The sequence below is a fragment of the Salvelinus fontinalis genome, chromosome 23 (assembly GCF_029448725.1).
Source record: "Salvelinus fontinalis isolate EN_2023a chromosome 23, ASM2944872v1, whole genome shotgun sequence".
NCBI classification, from domain to species: domain Eukaryota; kingdom Metazoa; phylum Chordata; class Actinopteri; order Salmoniformes; family Salmonidae; genus Salvelinus; species Salvelinus fontinalis.
This window is the reverse complement of record NC_074687.1, coordinates 35717725-35737619: the sequence shown is the minus strand read 5'-3', so window position 1 is coordinate 35737619 and position 19895 is coordinate 35717725. Positions and strand designations below refer to the sequence as shown.

At 43.3% G+C, this 19895-nt stretch overlaps 1 protein-coding gene across 2 annotated transcripts in view; it reads right to left on the bottom strand.

Moving 5' to 3' along the window:
• The window catches only part of LOC129821202 (contactin-associated protein-like 5), a 112243-nt gene that overhangs the window by 49002 nt on the left and 43346 nt on the right, over positions 1–19895 (bottom strand). For both annotated transcript variants that reach the window (XM_055878578.1, XM_055878577.1), the window contains exons 5-8: positions 17819–18022; positions 2208–2392; positions 1832–1975; positions 508–775 (exon numbers count right to left, since the gene is read on the bottom strand). In XM_055878578.1, coding sequence (XP_055734553.1) covers positions 508–775; positions 1832–1975; positions 2208–2392; positions 17819–18022 — 801 coding nt within the window. The remainder of the gene's footprint in view (positions 1–507; positions 776–1831; positions 1976–2207; positions 2393–17818; positions 18023–19895) is intronic.

Below are 19895 nucleotides of genomic sequence, written 5' to 3'. Positions count from 1 at the left end.
GCAATGAATTTAGAAATACACTTGGTAAGTATTTGAAAATAGTCAAATACACTGACTCAAATATATTACGTTGCATTAACTCAGGTATTTGACAATTGTATTTTAAATAAGTATTTAAAAAAAAATACAATTCAAATACAGTTTGGTCGACTATTTGGTACTTGTTTTGGGCTGTGTATTTGAAAATAATTAAATACACAGAAAAAAGCATTAAAATACGTAATACTCAAAAACACATATATTTGAACACAGGTCTGGTTTGTGAACTCAGAACTGAATGGATTCTCTCCTCTTATAAGCTTTACTCATAATCTTTACTATCTCTATCAGACTATCTGTGTGTAAAACCACAAACATACTCTGCAGTAATAAAATGGGTTTCTCATTGTCTGCCTGCTTCACTAGAAAACAATAGCCTTTTATAATCTGAGTCCCCATAGGCAGAACCACTGATTCCAGCCCATAGTGTGGGTCAGCTAGGCTAGAGGCTGTTGGCCTGGCCCTCACCGGTGGAGACCTCTTCTTTCTGCTGGGCTGACGTGTGGTGGGTCAGGCGCAGCCGGCTGTTGCTTATCTGCAGTTCCAGTCTCTGGGGCTCCAGGGACAGCTGGGTGGAGAGCAGTAGCCCGTCTGGGTTCCATGTTCTGAACTGGAAACGCACAGCGAAGCCTCCTGAAGCAGACGGCGTTGCCGGGAGCGACAGGAAGCTGCTGCTGGAGCTCAGGAAAGTGGTGGATACCAGCTGGGGCTCCGAGCACGAGAAGGTCACGTTGCCCTGGTGACACACATGGAACACATAGTCTTACAGTCACCTTGCCCCGATCAAGATCAACTTTCAACATTTAGGGGTTAATTAAAAATCCTTACTAGCCCCCATCTAGAAAGAGAGAAAGAAAATGGTGTGTATAGTACGAGACCAAAAAAAAGGAGAGAGAACAATAGAGAGAACAGTGGAATGAGATAAAATCAACTCTGTAGGGAGCTAGGTTACATGCCACTGCCAACCCCACTATGACTCCTAGGGACAGGAAGAGCCAGTACAGAGGACATGAGTTCCTGTACACAGGAAAAGGTCAGAGCAGTGTGGGGATGAACACATCATCGATCCTGGTGACATGGAGTGGCAGCGACATGGAGCACGTTAACTAAACCCTCCAAAGGGACTCTTCCATCAAATCAACCAAACTTGATTTCAGTATCCTTCTATTTCAATAGGCTGACACTAACTCACACCGGGTTATTGATAACTTATTTATGCTAATGCTATTTCAGTGTTAGCGGATTTGTTGTTAGAGGTTGGGTGACACCCGTTGTGTGTCACACCTCTTGTGTTTGGGGCTGTAATGCCACTGAGACAGAGGTTTTCTCAAGGTTAATATCCAGTAAGATGTATCATTTAGGGGCTGCACAAGGCCCTGACATCTCCGAGAGGACTACCTTAAATAATGCAATTTACCTCGGGCTACAGGAGGTAATAATACCTCTATATTGAATGGATCACTGAATACAGCTCCTGCTCCAACTCATCACTGAGCCCTGATCTCTTTCCAAAATAAGAGTAAGAGAAGAAAATAGAAGACTCTCTCAGCTCTAAGTGGTCCTTGCCATGCACCCTGTATTCCCATGGATACCTACCCGCAGTCTGTAATTTGTTATGCAATAACTGTTATGGTTCACTAGTTCTCTAAGGTTAGGTGTTGTTAACCTCCACTTCTAACACAATGGAGCATTATCACTTACATAAGTTAATATATTGGTAATTCAGCGCAAAATAAATGTGGCCTTGGCCTACAGTTTATGCATTAAAAATGAGTAGCTGAAAAGCTTTTACCACACTGTAGATCTGAGGCTTGCGTCGCTTGGCTAGGTCAATGATGTTGATCCCGTTGTAGTAGAGGTTCTCGATGCAACCATGGAAGTTCTTCCTCAGGAAGGTGCCAGGCTTACCTGGTAGTGGGATGCCCCCGAAGCTGAGCTTTGATGAGGAAAGAAGGTGAAATATATAAAGAAATAGAAGAAAAGTCCTACGAAAGTATAGTGTCAGGTGTCAGGTTGAAACGAGATGTCAGGTTCTAATGAGATAGACCAAGTATTATTCTTAATCTCACCCTGGTATTGGGTTAATGTGTTTTTCTGACTGGATGCTGGTGGTGTAATCTACTCAGACCTACTGTAAGGAAATATTATGGATGTTTGGATAGACACACCTCATAGTCCACCTCCAGAGAGTCTCCTTCCCCCTTGGTCCTGAAGTGTTGCGTGTGGGTGTCCACGGTGAGGTTGACCTGCTTGTTGAAGCGCTCGATGAGAACAGAGTGCCAGTGCTGGTCATCCAGAAGACTGCCCAGAGTGACCGCAACACGACCACTGCTGAACCGCAACCGGGTGTCATCTGAAGACAAAAAAAACAAATTGAAAATAGAAGCATGGCCTTTTTAGGATTTAGGACTGGTCGGACACCACAGAGTGTGCGAACAGAGGCAGCTGTTGTCTATGTGTCTTGTGCTTTTTCTCCGAGTTGTAAAAGCAAGCAGACCAGAAACTGGCTACTCTTTATTTGACTGATGTTGCTGGCAAGATAACTGCTGTTTGACTCAACAGAAAAAAAAGAATATTTATTCCCCCAGTGCTGAGTTAGTAGTGTAACTGACATGTAATGTTAGCCAATGCATTACATGTTTCATCCCCTCTCGATGAAAGTGCTGTCTGAAGTGAAATAACTAGCTAGCTAGCTATTAGCTACCAAAGCCAGTTCAGCTCTCGGGTCTAGCTACAGTATCTGTCAGGTAGCAGTATTTAACAGTTCTTGCGTGTATGGGAATGTTTTGTAGCCTTTGTTTCAATCTTGAGTTGATGGGTAGGTTACAGTCTGGGATCTGGGAATAATGGTAATTTCGATTATTGAACCATTGACTCTATTCTTGGATAATATAATGTATAAATGTACAGCAAGGTACATCTTTGTCATGCGTCATCTGAGCAGGATCAGGCAACCAGGGAAGAGCAGTCTGTGATGGCGTGGAGGTGAACTTTTACAGAAACAATACTTTGTCTGTGCAGCAAACACTGGACAAGCCAGAAGCTTCAACGATTTAAACAATTTTAAGACAATCTGACAAACCTCTAAAGATGAGTTCCAAACTGTATTAAGGGCTGATAGAGACCACATAAGTTACTGTAGTTTAATACTATCCATAGAACGTACTATATACCAGTGAACATGAATATAATGCACACAGAAATGTAATTCCACTGCTGGAGGTGTAAAACACAAAAGGGGGCATATTTGCTTTTGTTACGCCCTTGTGAAGCCTGGATGAATTCTGGCGAGGAGTATGTGCTTTTATCTCAGCATGTCTACAGATTCTCCCTTCTCCCTGTTTTTGTTTGCTTGGAAATGTTGATACTGAAGACTGTTATCAGAATAAACTATTTAACCTAGCATTTATAGCGACTAAGAAATACATTGCCATTAATTGGAAGGTTGATTATCATTCCACAAAGTTACAATGGATGGCAGAAATGTCAAGTTATATGTCACTCGATTTGATTTATTACATGATTAAAGGTATTCATGTGCAACTTTCATAAGGTCTGGATGCCTTATATGGAATAATGTATGACAAAAGAAATCTGTATTGAAAATATGCCCACGTCAGGGGAGATCAATATTTAAGAAATCCCTAGCTGTTGGGCTGCTCAGTCCTGGCCCTGGGAGTCTGCCATACTGTTGGTTGTCACTCTGGCCTTAGACAAACATACCTGAAACCAATAATGAATGTTTCACTAAAATCCTAAAGCTGAGCGGGGTGTGTTGGATTTGGGCGCTGCAGGGCAGTGGACCCCTAGGGACAGGACAGTGCAATCCAGCTATATTGTGCAAGTAAAAATAGCTCTACAGTACTATTAGGCATGTGATATGAATTACAGTGTCCTCCATATTTATTGGACAGTGAAGAATTTTTCTTCTTTTGGCTCCATACTCCAAAAGTTTGGATTTGAAATCAAACAATGACTATGAAGTTAAAGTGCAAACGGTCAGCTTTAATTTGTGGGTATTTTCATACATAGAACGTAAAAAATGGGTTTCCATAAAGTTGTTCAACAATCTTGAGCAGATGGCCAGGATATGGATTACATCTGACTACTTTCTACTTGGCCTGTAAACCGTCAAACCAGAGACAAGTTGGTAAGTAGCTCAATTTGGTTTATAGCTATGTCATTACTTGACAGGCTATTCTGCAATGAAACTAGGCTATTATGCTGTGATGTAACTAGCTAAATAAATAGCCTCTACTTGACGTGTAATGTAAGAGGAAGATTTGCATAGGTAACGTTGCACTTTTAGACAGGTCTGAAGAATGGCGTTGAAAAGTATAGTGGCCGTTTTATGGGCTCCTGACCAATTCTGCTATTATGTGTGTTTTTTTGTACATAATGTTTCCGCCGTTTCCTATGACGAAAAGAGCGTCTGGACATCAGAACAGCGATCTCTACTCTCAATTTGAATGAAGATCTCTACTTCAAAGGGTTGGCGGCGCAGGACATACTGATCACTCCGGACCAGGCCCTAATACCGGACAATCGGAAGAGAAAGAGATGGCAATGTAGAGGCCGACATGCGGGCACCCTGATGAAACTACCCTCTCTTCTATTGGCAAATGTACAATCACTGGAGAACAAACTGGACGAGCTCCGTTCGAGACTACCCTATCAATGGGACCTGAAGAACTGTATTTTCCTATGTTTCTCTATGTATCGGCAGGACAGAACGGCAGTGTCGGGTAAGCTCAAGGGGGGTGGTGGTGTGTGTCTCTTTGTTAACAACAGCTGGTGTGCAATCTTTAATAGTAAGGAATGAAGTCTCTTCGTTCTGTTCCCCTAATAGAATATCTCATGATAAGCTGTAAACCATACTATTTAACAAGAGTTTATCTATATTTTTCGTAGCTTTCTATTACCAGTCTATCTACGACCACAAACCGATGATGGCACTAAAAACAATCAAACAGACAAAGCGACAATACAGAACTATGATCGAATCCTACTACACCGGCTCTGACACTCGATGCTGGATGTGGCAGGGCTTACAAACTATCACGGATTACGAAGGGAAACCCAGGCGTGAGCTGCCCAGTGACGCGAGCCTACCAAACGAGCAAATACCTTCTATGCTCGCTTCGAGGCAAGCATCATTGAACCATGTGCGAGAGCACCAGCTGTTCTGGATGACTGTCTGATCACACTCTCCGTAACCGATGTGAACAAGACCTTTAACAATAGAAACGCTAAAAAAGTCATTTTGACTGCTCTTTTTTTATTATTATTCCTCTGCCATTTTCTTGTTGTCATGCTCCCCTCTGTCCTTGACTTTTCCTAAATAAGTCTATAAACACACTTTTGATGTTAGAATCTTAATATCACCAACATAACTTGAGTTATAACCAGTTTAAGGAGGGTCATTTAAAAAAAATGGTTTCCCCCTTTGGTCCCTCCTTCTCCCAAGGGCCTGCTCCGCTCCTTCTTCCGACAGTTGAAAGTGCAGTGCCCAGCTGATAACCACCCCAATAATTGCATTGAAACTGAATTTAAACTATACCTAAACTATTTTCACACATATAGCAACAGATTAAGTCAATTTATTTTTTAATTTTCTTATTTCACCTTTATTTAACCAGGTAGGCCAGTTGAGAACAAGTTCTCATTTACAACTGCGACCTGGCCAAGATAAAGCAAAGCAGTGCGACACAAACAACCCAGAGTTACACATTGGATAAACAAACGTACAGTCAATAACACAAAAGTTTATATACAGTGTGTGAAATGTAGTAAGATTAGGGAGGTAAGGCAATAAATAGCCCATAGTGGCGAAATAATTACAATATAGCAATTAAACACGAGTGATGGATGTGCAGAAGATGAATGTGCAAGTAGATATACTGGGGAGCAAAGGAGAAAAAAAAAGAACAATATGAGGATGAGGTACTTGGATGGGCTATTTACAGATGGGCTAAGCACAGGTGCAATGATCGGTAAGCTGCTCTGACAGCTGATGTTTAAAGTTAGTGAGGGAGTTTCAGTGATTTTTGCAATTCGTTCTAGTCATTGGCAGCAGAGAACTGGAAGGAAAGGCGGCCAAATGAGGAGTTGGCTTTGGGGGTGACCAGTGACGGTGCCGGGTTGGTCCCTCTGGGGGTCGAGGCATCAGGCAGGGCACTCTGGTGTCACCCCAGGTGAGAAGGCACCATTCTCACCTACAGCCCTCTGTTGCACACATGTTTTTGTTTGTTACTTTTTCTGAGTTTTCCCCGCATAAGGCGCTCGTCGATTCAGGTGCGGCTGGGAATTTTATAGACAGATCATTTGACCATAGTTTAGGGATCCCCATCGTTCCAGTGGCTATGCCCTTCCCAGTTCTTACGGGGTGGTCGCGAGAGTGCTCGGGGAGGTGTTTAGGGGTTTCCGTGGGAGCTACTATGGTGGAAAGTCCAGACCAGGTCTCCACCGTGCGCATTCCCCCCGAATATGCCGATTTGGCTCTCGCCTTCTCCAAAAAGAAGGCGACTCAATTACCACCCCATCGACGGGGAGATTGTGCGATAAATCTCCTGGTAGACGCCGCACTTCCCAGGAGTCACGTGTATCCCGTCACAGGCGGAGACGGCGGCTATGGAAACATATGTCTCCGAATCCCTGCGTCAGGGGTACATTCGGTCCTCCACTTCAACCGCCTCAAGTTTATTTTTTGTGAAGAAGGAGGGAGGTCTGCGCCCGTGTATTGACTATCGAGGCCTCAATCAGATCACTGTGAGGTACAGTTACCCGCTACCTCTGATCGCCACAGCGATTGATTCAATGCACTGGGCGTGCTTCTTCACCAAACTAGATCTAAGGGGCGCGTACAACCTGGTGCGTTTCCGGGAGGGAGACGAGTGGAAGACGGCGTTCAGTACTACCTCAGGGCATTATAAGTACCTCGTCATGCCGTGCGGGTTGATGAATGCTTCATCAGTCTTCCAAGCCTTTGTAGACGAGATTTTCAGGGACCTGCACGGGCAGGGTGTAGTGGTGTATATTGATGACATTCTGATATACTCCGCTACACGCACCGAGGATGTGTCCCTGGTACGCAGGGTGCTTGGTTGACTGTTGGAGCATGACCTGTACGTCAAGGCTGAGAAATTCCTGTTCTTCCAACAGTCCGTCTCTTTCCTAGGGTTCCGCATTTCCACCTCAGGGGTGGAGACGGAGAGTGACCGCATCTCAGCCGTGCATAATTGGTTGATTCCCACCACGGTAAAGGAGGTGCGGCGGTTTCTAGGGTTTGCCAATTACTACCGGAGGTTTATCCCGGGTTTTGGTCAGGTTGCGGCTCCCATTACCTCACTGCTGAAGGGGGGACCGGTACATTTGCAGTGGTCGGCTGAGGCGGCCAGGGCTTTTGGTCACCTGAGGGCTCTGTTTACCTCGGGTCCCGTGCAGGATCCCTCTTTGGCATTCATAGTGGAGGTGGACGCGTCCGAGGCTGCGATAGGAGCCGTACTCTCGCAGCACTCGGGTACGCCACCGAAGCTCAGCCCGGCGGAGAGAAACTATGACGTGGGGGACCGGGAGCTGTTGGCTGTCATCAAGGCTTTGAAGGCGTGGAGACATTGGCTTGAGGGGGCTAAACACCCTTTTCTCATCTGGACTGACCACCGCAATCTGGAGTACATCGGGGGGCGAGGAGACTGAACCCTCGCCAGGCAAGGTGGGCCATGTTCTTCACCCGTTTTTTTCCCCCCCTTTCTTACAGATCAGGTTCCCAGAACGTGAAGGCAGACGCACTGTCCCGGCTGTTTGACACAGAGGAGCGGCCCATGGATCCCACCCCCATACTCCCGGCCTCCTGCCTGGTGGCGCCGGTAGTGTGGGAGCTGGACGCGGACATTGAGCAGGCATTGCGTGCAGAGCCTGCTCCCCTCTAGTGTCCCGCTGGGCGTCTGTATGTTCCGTCTGCTGTCCGGGACCGGCTGAGCTATTGGGCCCACACGTCACCCTCCTCTGGTCATCCACGCATCGGTCGGACGGTGCGCTGTCTGAGGGGGAAGTACTGGTGGCCCACTTTGTCTAAGGATGTGAGGGTTTATGTTACCTCCTGCTCGGTGTGCGCCCAGTGTACGGCTTCTAGGCACCTGCCCAGAGGTAAGCTACACCCCTTACCCATTCAACAACGGCCATGGTCACACCTGTCGATCGATTTCCTGACCGATCTCCCCCATCACAGGGAAACCCCACAATCCTGGTTGTTATGGATCAAGTCCTGCCGTCTCCTTCCTCTGCCTGGTCTCCCTACAGCCCTACAGACTGCGGAGGCCCTGTTTTCTCACGTCTTCCGGCACTACGGGGTGCCTGAGGATATAGTGTCTGATCGGGGTCCCCAGTTCAGGTCGAGGGTCTGGAGGGCGTTTATGGAACGTTTGGGGGTCTCGATCAGCCTTACCTTGGGTTTCCACCCCGAGATCACGGGCAGGTGGAGAGAGTTAACCAGGATGTGTGTAGGTTTCTGAGGCCTTATTGCCAGGACCGGCCGGGGGAGTGGGCGGTATTCGTGCCCTGGGCAGAGATGACCCAGAACTCGCTCCGCCACTCCTCCACTAACCTCTCCCACTTCCAGTGCGTACTGGGGTACTAGCTGGTTCTGGCGCCGTGGCATCATTGTCAGATCGAGGCTCCTGCGGTGTACGACTGGTTCAGGTGCGTGGAGGAGACATGGGACGCCGCTCATGTTCACCTTAAAACCAGCGCAGACCGTCACCGCAGTGAGGCCCCGGTGCGAACCGGGTCTGGCTCTCGACCCGAAACCTTCCCCTATGCCTGCCCTGCCGGAAGCTGGGGCCATGGTTTGTGGGGCCATTTAAAGTCCTGAGGAGACTGAACGAGGTTAGTTACAGGTTACAACTTCCCCCCGAATACCGTATTAACTTCTCTAGGATAGGGCGCAGCATTTTCACGTTTGGATGAAAAACATACCCAAATTCAACTGCCAGCTACTCATCTCCAGAAGATAAGATATGCATATTATTAGTAGATTTGGATAGAAAACACTCTGAAGTTTCTAAAACTATTTGAATCATGTCTGTGAGTATAACAGAACTTATTTAGCAGGCGAAACCATTCAGATTTTCTTTTTGAGGTCACTCTCTTTTCAATGGGTTTTCATTGGGAATCCAGATTTCTAATTGACCTTCTTGCAGTTCCTACCACTTCCACTGGATGTCAACACTCTTTAGAAATTGGTTGAGGTTTTTTCCTTTGTGTAATGAAGAAGTACGGCCATCTTGAACGAGGGTAACTTGAAGTGTACTGTTAGATAGAGGCACATGACCAGAAAGCTAGCTACAGTTTGTTTTAATCCTGTATTGAACACAGATCATCCCATCTTCAATTTTATCGATTATTTACGTAAAGAAATACCTAAAGTTGTATTACAAAAGTAGTTTGAAATGTTTTGGCAAAGTTTACAGGTCACTTTTGAAATATTTTGTGTCACGTTGCACAAGTTGGAACGGGTGTTTTTCTGGATCAAACACGCCAAATAAATGGACATTTTGGATATTTATCGACGGAATTAATCGAACAAAAGGACCATTTGTGATGTTTATGGGACATATTGGAGTGCCAACAACAGAAGCTCATCAAAGGTAAGGCATGAATTATATTTTTATTTCTGCGTTTGTTGCCGCGCCTGCAGGGTTGAAATATGCTTCTCTCTCTTTGTTTACTATGGTGCTATCCTCAGATAAGAGCTCTGTTTGCTTCTGCCGAAAAGCCTATTTGAAATCTGAGACATTGGCTGGATTCTCAACAAGTGTAGCTTTAATTTGGTGTATTGCATGTGTGATTTCATGAAAGTTAAATTTTTATAGTAATTTATTTGAATTTGGCGCTCTGCATTTTTACTGTCTTTTGGCCAAGTGGGACGTTAGCGTCCCCCATATCCCAGAGAAGTTAACCCCTCGTTCCATGTGTCTCTCCTCAGGCCGGTGGTGGCTGGCCCGCTCCAGGAGTCTGAGGTGCGGGAGGTTCCTCCGCCCCCTCTGGACATCGAGGGGGCCCCGGCGTATTCTGTCCGCTCCATACTGGATTCGAGGCGTCGGGCGAGGGGCCTTCAGTACCTCGTGGAGTGGGATGTTTTGTTATTCTGGATGCCGTTGGTTTTGATAATTAAACTGCTCTGGTTTTTACCCAGTTATGCTCTCCAGCGTCTGACTTCCCTGACACCAGTTACGCACCCCTTACATCTGTAAACAATTGTTGGAAAAATTACTTGTGTCATGCACAAAGTAGATGTCCTAACCGACTTGCCAAAACGATATTTTGTTAACGAGAAATTTGTGGAGTGGTTGAAAAACAAGTTTTAATGACTCCAACCTAAGTGTATGTAGACTTCTGACTTCAACTGTATTTACATTATGAAGCTTACCGTAGTTCCCCAGAACAGTTGAGCCAGTGTATTTGTAAATAGCACAACGGGAGAAAGCGGGAGCAGCTGAGTCCAGCTGTGTATTGACAGGGGTCATGTTTAATATTGAAAGTCAACATTTTTTTTTTTTGCTTCAATAGAGTGATCAGGGACATGCAGCTATAGTTTTCCTTCACAGAAAATCCATTAGTTCAACACATTTGGCAGCTTTGTTTTCATCAGATGACAACAGAAGTGTAACGCTGTTTGGCTGGTAGTCACACAGGTAAATGACCTTACAATAAAAAAGCAAGGTATTTTTTGCAAAAATTATGCATGGCCACCATATTTCTCATGTTTATCATAGAAAGAATGTAGCCAGCTACAGTCAATTTTGCATTTTACCAGAGAAAAGTAGGCAAAAAAAGTAAAAGATTATCTACACATCAGTCAGAGCCAGGTCTGCTGATAGAATGCCTGTTATTGAATTATCATCTGAGTTGAGAAGTGCAACTGAAGGACGAAATGTGTCTGATGCCATGCAGAAATTACAATAAGAAGCTATTTACATCTGTGTTTACAAAATGCAGCAAGTATTTCTTATGTGTTTAAAAAAAAAATCCTATGTGAAAAACACAGAATTCTGTATTAATCCGACCCCTACATTTAATTTGCTAGTTAATCTAAGTAAGTTGCTGAATTAATAAAGTGACAGGGCATATTGTGGTAGCTTTCTGCCATGTTTGAGAAGTCAAAGCCCTTTGGATTAGTTATGTGTACAGCTGCCAATGCTATCTTGAATTCCTTGCGTATTTTCTCCTCTCCGTTCTTGGCCCATCTTCTCCTCTCCCCTCTTCTCCGAGCAGGGTCCATCTTCAGCTCTCCCCTCTTCTCTAAGCAGAGAAGGCAGGCCTGTCGCCCTAATGACTCCACACAGATTTAGCGTGTAGCCATGGTGCTCCAGAGCCAGAACTGTTCTTTCAGACAAGCATGCCTCAAAACTTTGTTCAGTTGCAAAATGTCTCTCTCACATTCACTTGTAAATGTACATGCTGGATTGCCTATATTTGCAATTTGTTTGCAATTTTCGTTTGCGCTCCCTAGCATATTTAGCTACCAGCCTCCATTGAAATTCGCTATTACTTATGCTCATTTTGTTAGCAGATAGACACACAATGGGCTTTTTTTGTGTTTTTTGGCGCCCCCTTGTGTACTAAACCAGTAATACTGTATATCCTGGCATGAGAGAAGGACGTTGTGACGATACGAAAATCTGAATACCGCCCAACCCTAATTCTAATGTTACCCAAGGCCTTCATAAACACAACCAAGTGATTATTTTTGCATTAGCATAAATTAAATGTATTAATTACACTGTGAGAATATAATTAGCTTGAAGGGGGGTCCGTCAAGGCCCAGCGGTTCTACTGTGAAACAGGTTAACATTCACAAGGCCGCAGGGCCAGAGGGATTACCAGGACGTGTACTCAGAGCATGCGCTGACCAGCTGGCAAGTGACTTCACTGACATTTTTAAACTCTCCCTGACCCAGATTGTTATACCTACATGTTTCATAGTACACCACCATAGTCCCTGTTCCCAAGAATGCCAAGGTAACCTGTCTAAATGACTATCGCCCCATAGCACTCACATCTATAGCCATCAAATGCTTTGAAAGGCTGGTCATGGCTCACATCAACACCATCATCCCAGACACACTGGATCCACATACCGCCCCAACAGCTCCACAGATGATGTAATCTCTATTGCACTCCACACTGCCCTTTCCCATTTGGACAAAAGGAACACCAACAGTATAGTGCGTTTAGAAAGTATTCATACCTCTTGACTTACAGTGGCTTGCGAATGTATTCACCCCCCTTGGTATTTTTCCTATGTTGTTGCATTACAACCTAGAATTTCTATTTGTTTTTATTTGGATTTCATGTAATGGACATACACAAAAGAGTCCAAATTGGTAAAGTGAAAAAAATTACTTATATATATTAATATATATATATATTTAACGGAAAAGTGGTGCGTGCATATGTATTCACCCCCTTTGCTATGAAGCCTCTAAATAAGATCTGGTGCCACCAATTACCTTCAGAAGTCACATAAATAGTTAAATAAAGTCCACCTATGTGCAATCTGTCACATGTTCTGAAAGGCCCTAGAGTCTGCAACACCACTAAGCAAGGGGCACCACCAAGCAAGCGGCACCATGAAGACCAAGGATCTCTCCAAACAGGTCAGGGGCAAAGTTATGGTGAAGTACAGATCAGGGTTGGGTTATAAAAGAATATCCGAAACTTTGAACATCTCACGGAGCACCATTAAATCCATTATTAAAAAATGGAAAGAATATGGCACCACAACAAACCTGCCAAGAGAGGGCCGCACACCAAAACCCACGGACCAGGCAAGGAGGGCATTAATCAGAGAGGCATCAAAGAGACCAAAGGTAAACCTGAAGGAGCTGCAAAGCTCCACAGCGGAGATTTGAGTATCTGTCCATAGGACCACTTTAAGCCGTTAACTCCGCAGAGCTGGGCTTTACAGAAGAGTGGTCAGAAAAAAGCCATTGCTTAAAGAAAAAAATAAGCCAACACGTTTGGTGTTCGCCAAAATGCATGTGGGAGACTCCCCAAACATATGGAAGAAGGTACTCTGATCAGTTTAGACTACAATTTTGCGTTTTGCCCATCAAGAAAAATGCTATGTCTGGCGCAAACCCAAAACCTCTCATCACCCTGAGATACCTTCCCCACAGTGAAGCATGGTGGTGGCAGCATCATGCTGGGGGATGTTTTTCATTGGCAGGGACTGGGAAACTGGTCAGAATTGAAGGAATGATAGATGGCGCTAAATACAGGGAAATTCTTGAGGAAAACCTGTTTCAGTCTTCCAGAGATTTGAGACTGGGACGGAGGTTCACCTTCCAGCAGGACAATGAGCCTAAGCATACTGCTAAAGCAACACTCGAGTGGTTTAAGGGGAAACATTTAAATGTCTTGGAATGGCCTAGTCAAAGCCCAGACTTCAACCCAATTGGGAATCTATGGTATAACTTAAAGATTGCCGTACAGCAGCGGAACCCATCCAACTTGAAGGAGCTGGAGCTGTTTTGCCTGGAAGAATGGGCAAAATTCTCAATGGCTAGATGTTCCAAGCTTATAAAGACATACCACAAGAGACTTGCAGCTATAATTCCTGCTAAAGGTGGCTCTACAAAGTATTGACTTTGGGGGGTGAATAGTTATGCACGCTCAAGTTTTCATTTTTTTGTCTTATTTCTTATTTGTTTCACAATAAAAAATATGTTGCATCTTCAAAGTGGTAGGCATATTGTGTAAATCAAATGATACAAACCCCCCAAAAATCTATTTTAATTACAGGTTGTATTGCAAAAAAATAGGAAAAATGCAAAGGGGGTGAATTATTTCACAAGCCATTGTATTTCACATTTTCTTGTGTTATTGCCTGAATTCAAAATCGATTAAATTGTTTTTTTCTCACCCATCTACACTGCCCTACCAAGCAAAAAGGCAGTAACTGCTCATTTGGTCGAAAATGAATGTCATTTTTGCTCCATTAAATACATGCTTAATCATGTGGACAAGTATCCTGCCACTATTGTATTGTGTTTTGGAGAAAATGGGGGTCATGTTAGCAGTAACTGCGTCAAGTTACTGTGAAACAAAGGTAAATAAAAGCCATTTTTCTCAGTTCCACACTATGTGCAAGCCTTTTTTGCTTGGTAGGGTATGTTTTTAGACATTGTGAAGGAAGCCTGTACGGAATAAAAATATTACAAAATATGCTGTAACACACAATACCCAATAATGACAAAGTTGAAACATGTTTTGGACATTTTTGAATATGAATTGAAATGGAATACAGAAATATCTAATTTACATAAGTATTCACACCCCTGAGGCAATATTTTGTAGATGCACCTTTGGCAACAATTAAAGCTGTGAGTCTTTCTGGGTAAGTCTCTAAGAGCTTTCCACACCTGGATTGTGCAACATTTGCCCATTATTCTTTTAAAAATTATTCAAGCTCAGTCAAATTGGTTGTTGATCTTTGCTAGACAACCTCTTTCAGTTGTTGCCATACATTTTAAAGTAGATTTATGTCAAAACTGTAAATTGGCCACTTAGGAACATTCACTGTCTTTTTGGTAGCAACTCCAGTGTATATTTGGCTTTGTGTTTTAGGTTATTGTACTGCTGAAAGGTGAATTAATCTCCCAGTGTCTGTTGGAAAGCAGACTGAAGCAGGTTTTCCAATAGGATTTTGACTGTGCTTAGCTCCATTCCATTTATTTTTTATCCTGACAAACTCCACCGTCCTTAACAATTACAAGCATACCCATAACATGATGGAGCCACCACTATGCTTGAAAATATGGAGAGTGGTACTCAGTAATGTGTTGTATTAGATTTGACACAAACATAACACGTTGTATTCAGGACAAAAAGTACAGGCTTTATTCTGTACAGGCTTCCTTCTTTTCACTATGTCAATGAGATTAGTATTGTGGAGTAACTACAATCTTGATGATCCATCCTCAGTTTTCCCCTCTCACAGCCATTAAACTCTGCAACTGTTTTAAAGTCACAATTGGCTTCATGGTGAAATCTCTGAGCGGTTTCCTTCCTCTCAGGCAACTGAGTTAGGAAGGATGCCTGTATCTTTGTAGCAACTTGGTGTATTGATACACCATTCAAATTGTAATCAATAACTTCACCATGCTCAAAGGGATATTCAATGTCTGCTTTTACATGTTTTACCCATTTACCAGTAGGTGCCCTTCTTTGTGAGCCATTGGAAACCTCCCTGGTCTTTGTGGTTGTATATGCGTTTGAAATTCACTGGTCAACTTATAGATAATTGTATATGTGGATACAGAGATGAGGCAGTCATTCAAAAATCATGTTAAACACTATTATTGTACACTGAGTGAGTTCGCGCAACTTATTATGTGACTTGTTAAGCAAATATCTACTCCTGAACTTATTTATGCTTGCCATTACAAAGGGGTTGAATACTGATTGATTCAAGACTTTTCAGCTTTCACTTTTAATTAATTTGTAAAAATGTCTTAAAACATAATTCCACTTTGACATTATGGGGTATTTTGTATAGGCCAGTGACCAAAAATCTAAATGTAATCAATTTTGAATTCAGGCTGTAACAAAACAAAATGTCAAGAGGAGTGAATACTTTCAGAAAGAACCTAAGGAAAGACCCAAAGGGAGTGCCAGATATAGGGGAGGTAATGAGTGAGGTAATGGAGTCCAGGTGTGTCTGATGATGACTTGCAGCTGCACGTAATGATGGATACCAGGACCAGTAGATAGTATACCGGCATCACCAAACGCCGGAGGGGAGGAGTGGGAGTAGAGGTGACACTGCTACCGCATGGCAAGTTTCGAACCAACAGGACCTTGAACAGCTACCCCCAAGCAATGACTGCTAAATAGTTAGTTAAATTGTTCACCAAATAGCTACCCGAACTATCTGCATTAAACCTTTTTCACTAACCTTTTTTACTCATCACATACCCTGATGCTACTGTTTGCTATTTGTTACTTTATTCCTAGTTATACGTACAGTTGAAGTCGGAACATTACATAGACCTTAGCCAAATTGTCTGTCTAAAAACAATTATCATGTGCTTTCACCCATGGAATTAGCTGTCAGGGGGTCAAAGGATAAGGGGGTAGGATGACCTGAAATATTCTGCTTTAACAAAATGTGATGCTGTTTTCAAATGAAACACAATATACTTTGCTCTTGTTAAAGCTTTTAGAATTGATTTGTTTCACAATTCCTGATATTTAATCCTAGTAAAAATTCCCTGTTTTAGGTCAGTTAGGATCACCACTTTATTTTAAGAATGTGAAATGTCAGAATAATAGTAGAGTGATTTATTTCAGCTTTTATTTCTTTCATCACAATCCCAGTGGGTCAGAAGTTTACATACACTCAATTAGTATTTGGTAGCATTGCCTTTAAATTGTTTAACTTGGGTCAAACGTTTTGGGTAGCCTTCCACAAGCTTCCCACAATAAGTTGTGTGAATTTTGGCCCATTCCTCCTGACAGAGCTGGTGTAACTGAGTCAGGTTTGTAGGCCTCCTTGGCTTTGTGATGGCCACTCCAAAACCTTGACTTTGTTGTCCTTAAGCCATTTTGCCACAACTTTGGAAGTATGCTTGGGGTCATTGTCCATTTGGAAGACCCATTTGCGACCAAGCTTTAACTTCCTGACTGATGTCTTGAGATGTTGCTTCAATATATGCACATAATTTTTCTTCCTCATGATGCCATCTATTTTGTGAAGTGCACCAGTCCCTCCTGCAGCAAAGCACCACCACAACATGATGCTGCCACACCTGTGCTTCGCAGTTGGGATGGTGTTCTTCGGCTTGCAAGCCTCACCCTTCTTCCTCCAAACAGTTCTATTTTTGTTTCATCAGACCAAAGGACATCCCCAAAAAGTATGATCTTTGTCCCCATGTGCAGTTGCAAACCATAGTCTGGCTTTTTTATGGCGGTTTTGGAGCAATGGCTTCTTCCTTGCTGAGCGGCCTTTCAGGTTATGTCGATATAGGACTTGTTTTACTGTGGATATAGATACTTTTGTACCTGTTTCCTCCAGCATCTTCACAAGGTCCTTTGCTGTTGTTCTGGGATTGATTTGCACTTTTCATACCAAAGTACGTTAATTTCTAGGAGACAGAACGCGTCTCCTTCCTGAGCGGTATGATGGCTGCATGGTCCCATGGTGTTTATACTTGCGTACTATTGGTTGTATAGATGAATGTGGTACCTTCAGGCCTTTTGAAATTTCTCCCAAGGATGAAACAGACTTGTGGAGGTCTACAACTTTTTTTCTGAGGTCTTGGCTGATTTCTTTTGATTTTCCCATGATTTTCCCATGATGTCAACCAAATTTGCATTCAGTGATGGCAGCAAGCTTTTCTTAATGAGCATTGATGAAAATGAGGCCAAATCAGGAAGTGCAGTTGTCCTTTAAGAATGATCTTTCCCTGCTCAACTGCCCACAATGTGGATCCTTAACAGTCTGAGTCCAGCTAGTAAATGGAGCTCAGGTGCAGTGGTAATTGGAAGGGGAGTAGAATACCAACACCCAGTTACCCTTTCCAGACTGCTTCCCAGACTCCTTTTAAGGTTCAAAGGACTCCTCCATCCTTACCCAGAGTGCCTTGTGTCCTGTTACCCATGATCCCTAATCTCTGACCTCTAACCCCTGACCTATGTGAGCAAGTTTGAGGTGCAGGGCCAGCAACTTACCCAGGTTGAGGTAGAGAGCCAGCCTGCCCCGGTGTGACAAACTCACCCAGGTTGAGATAGAGGGCCAGCCTGCCCCGGTGCAGCTCCAGAGTGATGTAGTCGCCCCTCTGACCCTCTCCGTGGAGCAGCACCCCCTCAGCCTGGCGGCTCTTGAATCGCAGCGAGATCACATCCTTCACCGTGCTCATGGACTTCTGGTTAAACCGGTAGAGCAGGGAGCTTCTGCCATCAAAGTCTGCCACATACGATTCTAGATGAGGATTGAAAGAAGATCAAAGAATCATTGCTTTTTAGAAAATGTCCTCAGTTATGGCACTCTGTGTCAGGTCTGAGCTGTAAGTTTTCTGTTGCCAGTACTTTTGAGAGGAATTGAAGTGGCAAGTTACATTTCTTTTTACAGAATTGACTTTTCACCACAAATTCTGATTGGAAGTATATGTCAAACTTTTTCTATTTATTCTGAGGTACTTTTATCACAACTCTCTAGCTCTGTCTAATACATAATCTAACACTGCGCCTCTGCTCCATGCTCAGTTCATGTGGATGGGCCTGAACTGAAGATATACTGTATTGAGGTTCAGCAGCAGGAGAAATGTTGAATTCCTGTTTTTAAAGCCTGAATACATTATATTCTCTGATGGGATTCAGTTTCTGTAAGCAAAGCTGTCTGAATAAATAATGCAATCTCTAACATGCACCTGCTATTCCAATACAGAACTAAGGGAGGGTGATGTGCCTAGAGAAACAAGGGAATCAGCAATGAGTAGGAGAAAACTTGACGGGTTTGGGCAAGCTGTTCAAATAACGTTTACATTACATTGTATCAAAGACATGACTTTGCTATCATGTATTTAAAGAATGTTTAACACATTCGTAAACACACAAACACAATTCTAGAATCCCCCTACCTCTTAGAATTGTTTACTCAATCGAATAAGTAAAAATAATAACCAAAATCTATGTTTATTGGTCACGTATACAGATTTGCAGATGTTGTCTCAGGTGCAGCGAAATGCTTGCGTTTCAAGCTCCAAAAGTGCAGTAATACCTAGCAATAAAAAACAAGACACACATAATCCAAAAAGTAAAGAATGAAGAAATTTGTCCGGAATATAAATATATATATATACAGTACCAGTCCGAAATTTGGACACACCTACTCATTCCAGGGTTTTTCTTAATGTTTTACTATTTTCAACATTGTAGAATAATAGTGAAGATATCAAAACTATGAAATAGCACATACAGAATCATGTAGTAACCAACAAAGTGTTAAACAAATCAAAATATGTTTTACATTTGGGATTCTTCAAAGTAGCCACCCTTTGCCTTGATGACAGCTTTGCACACTCTTGGCATTCTCTCAACCAGCTTCACCTGGAATGCCTTTCCAACAGTCTTGAAGGAGTTCCCACATATGCTGAGCACTTTTTGGATGCTTTTCCTTCACTCTGTGCACCAACTCATCCCAAACCATTTCAAATGTGTTGAGGTCAGGTGATTGTGGAGGCCAGGTCATCTGATGCAGCACTCCATCATTCTCCTTCTTGATCAAATAGCCCTTACACAGCCTATATAGACCATATGTCTATATAAGGTCCCACATTTGACAGTGCATGTCAGAGCAAATACCAAGCCATGAAGTCGAAGGAATTGTCCGTAGAGCTCTGATACAGGATTGTGTCGAGGCACAGATCTTCTTTTTTTTTTTTACAGCAGTGGCTTTCTTCCTCAGGGCCTGGACAGCTTGATATCATCGATGGAAAAATGAATTCCCAAGTTTATCAAGCCATTTTGCAGGAGAAAGTAAGGCTATCTGTCTGCTAATTGAAGCTCAACAGATGTTGGGTGATGCAACAGGACAACAACCCAAAACACAGAAGTAAATCAACGATAGAATGGCTTCAACAGAAGACAATATGCCTTCTGGAGTGGCACAGTCCTAACCTGAACCCGATTGAGACCCGACTGATCCGCAACTACAGAAAACATTTGGTTGAGGTTATTGCTGCCAAAGGAGGGTCAACCAGTTATTAAGTCCAAGGGTTGACAAACTTTTTCTACCATGCACTGTGAATGTTTACACGGTGTGTTCAATAAAGACATGAACACGTATAATTGTT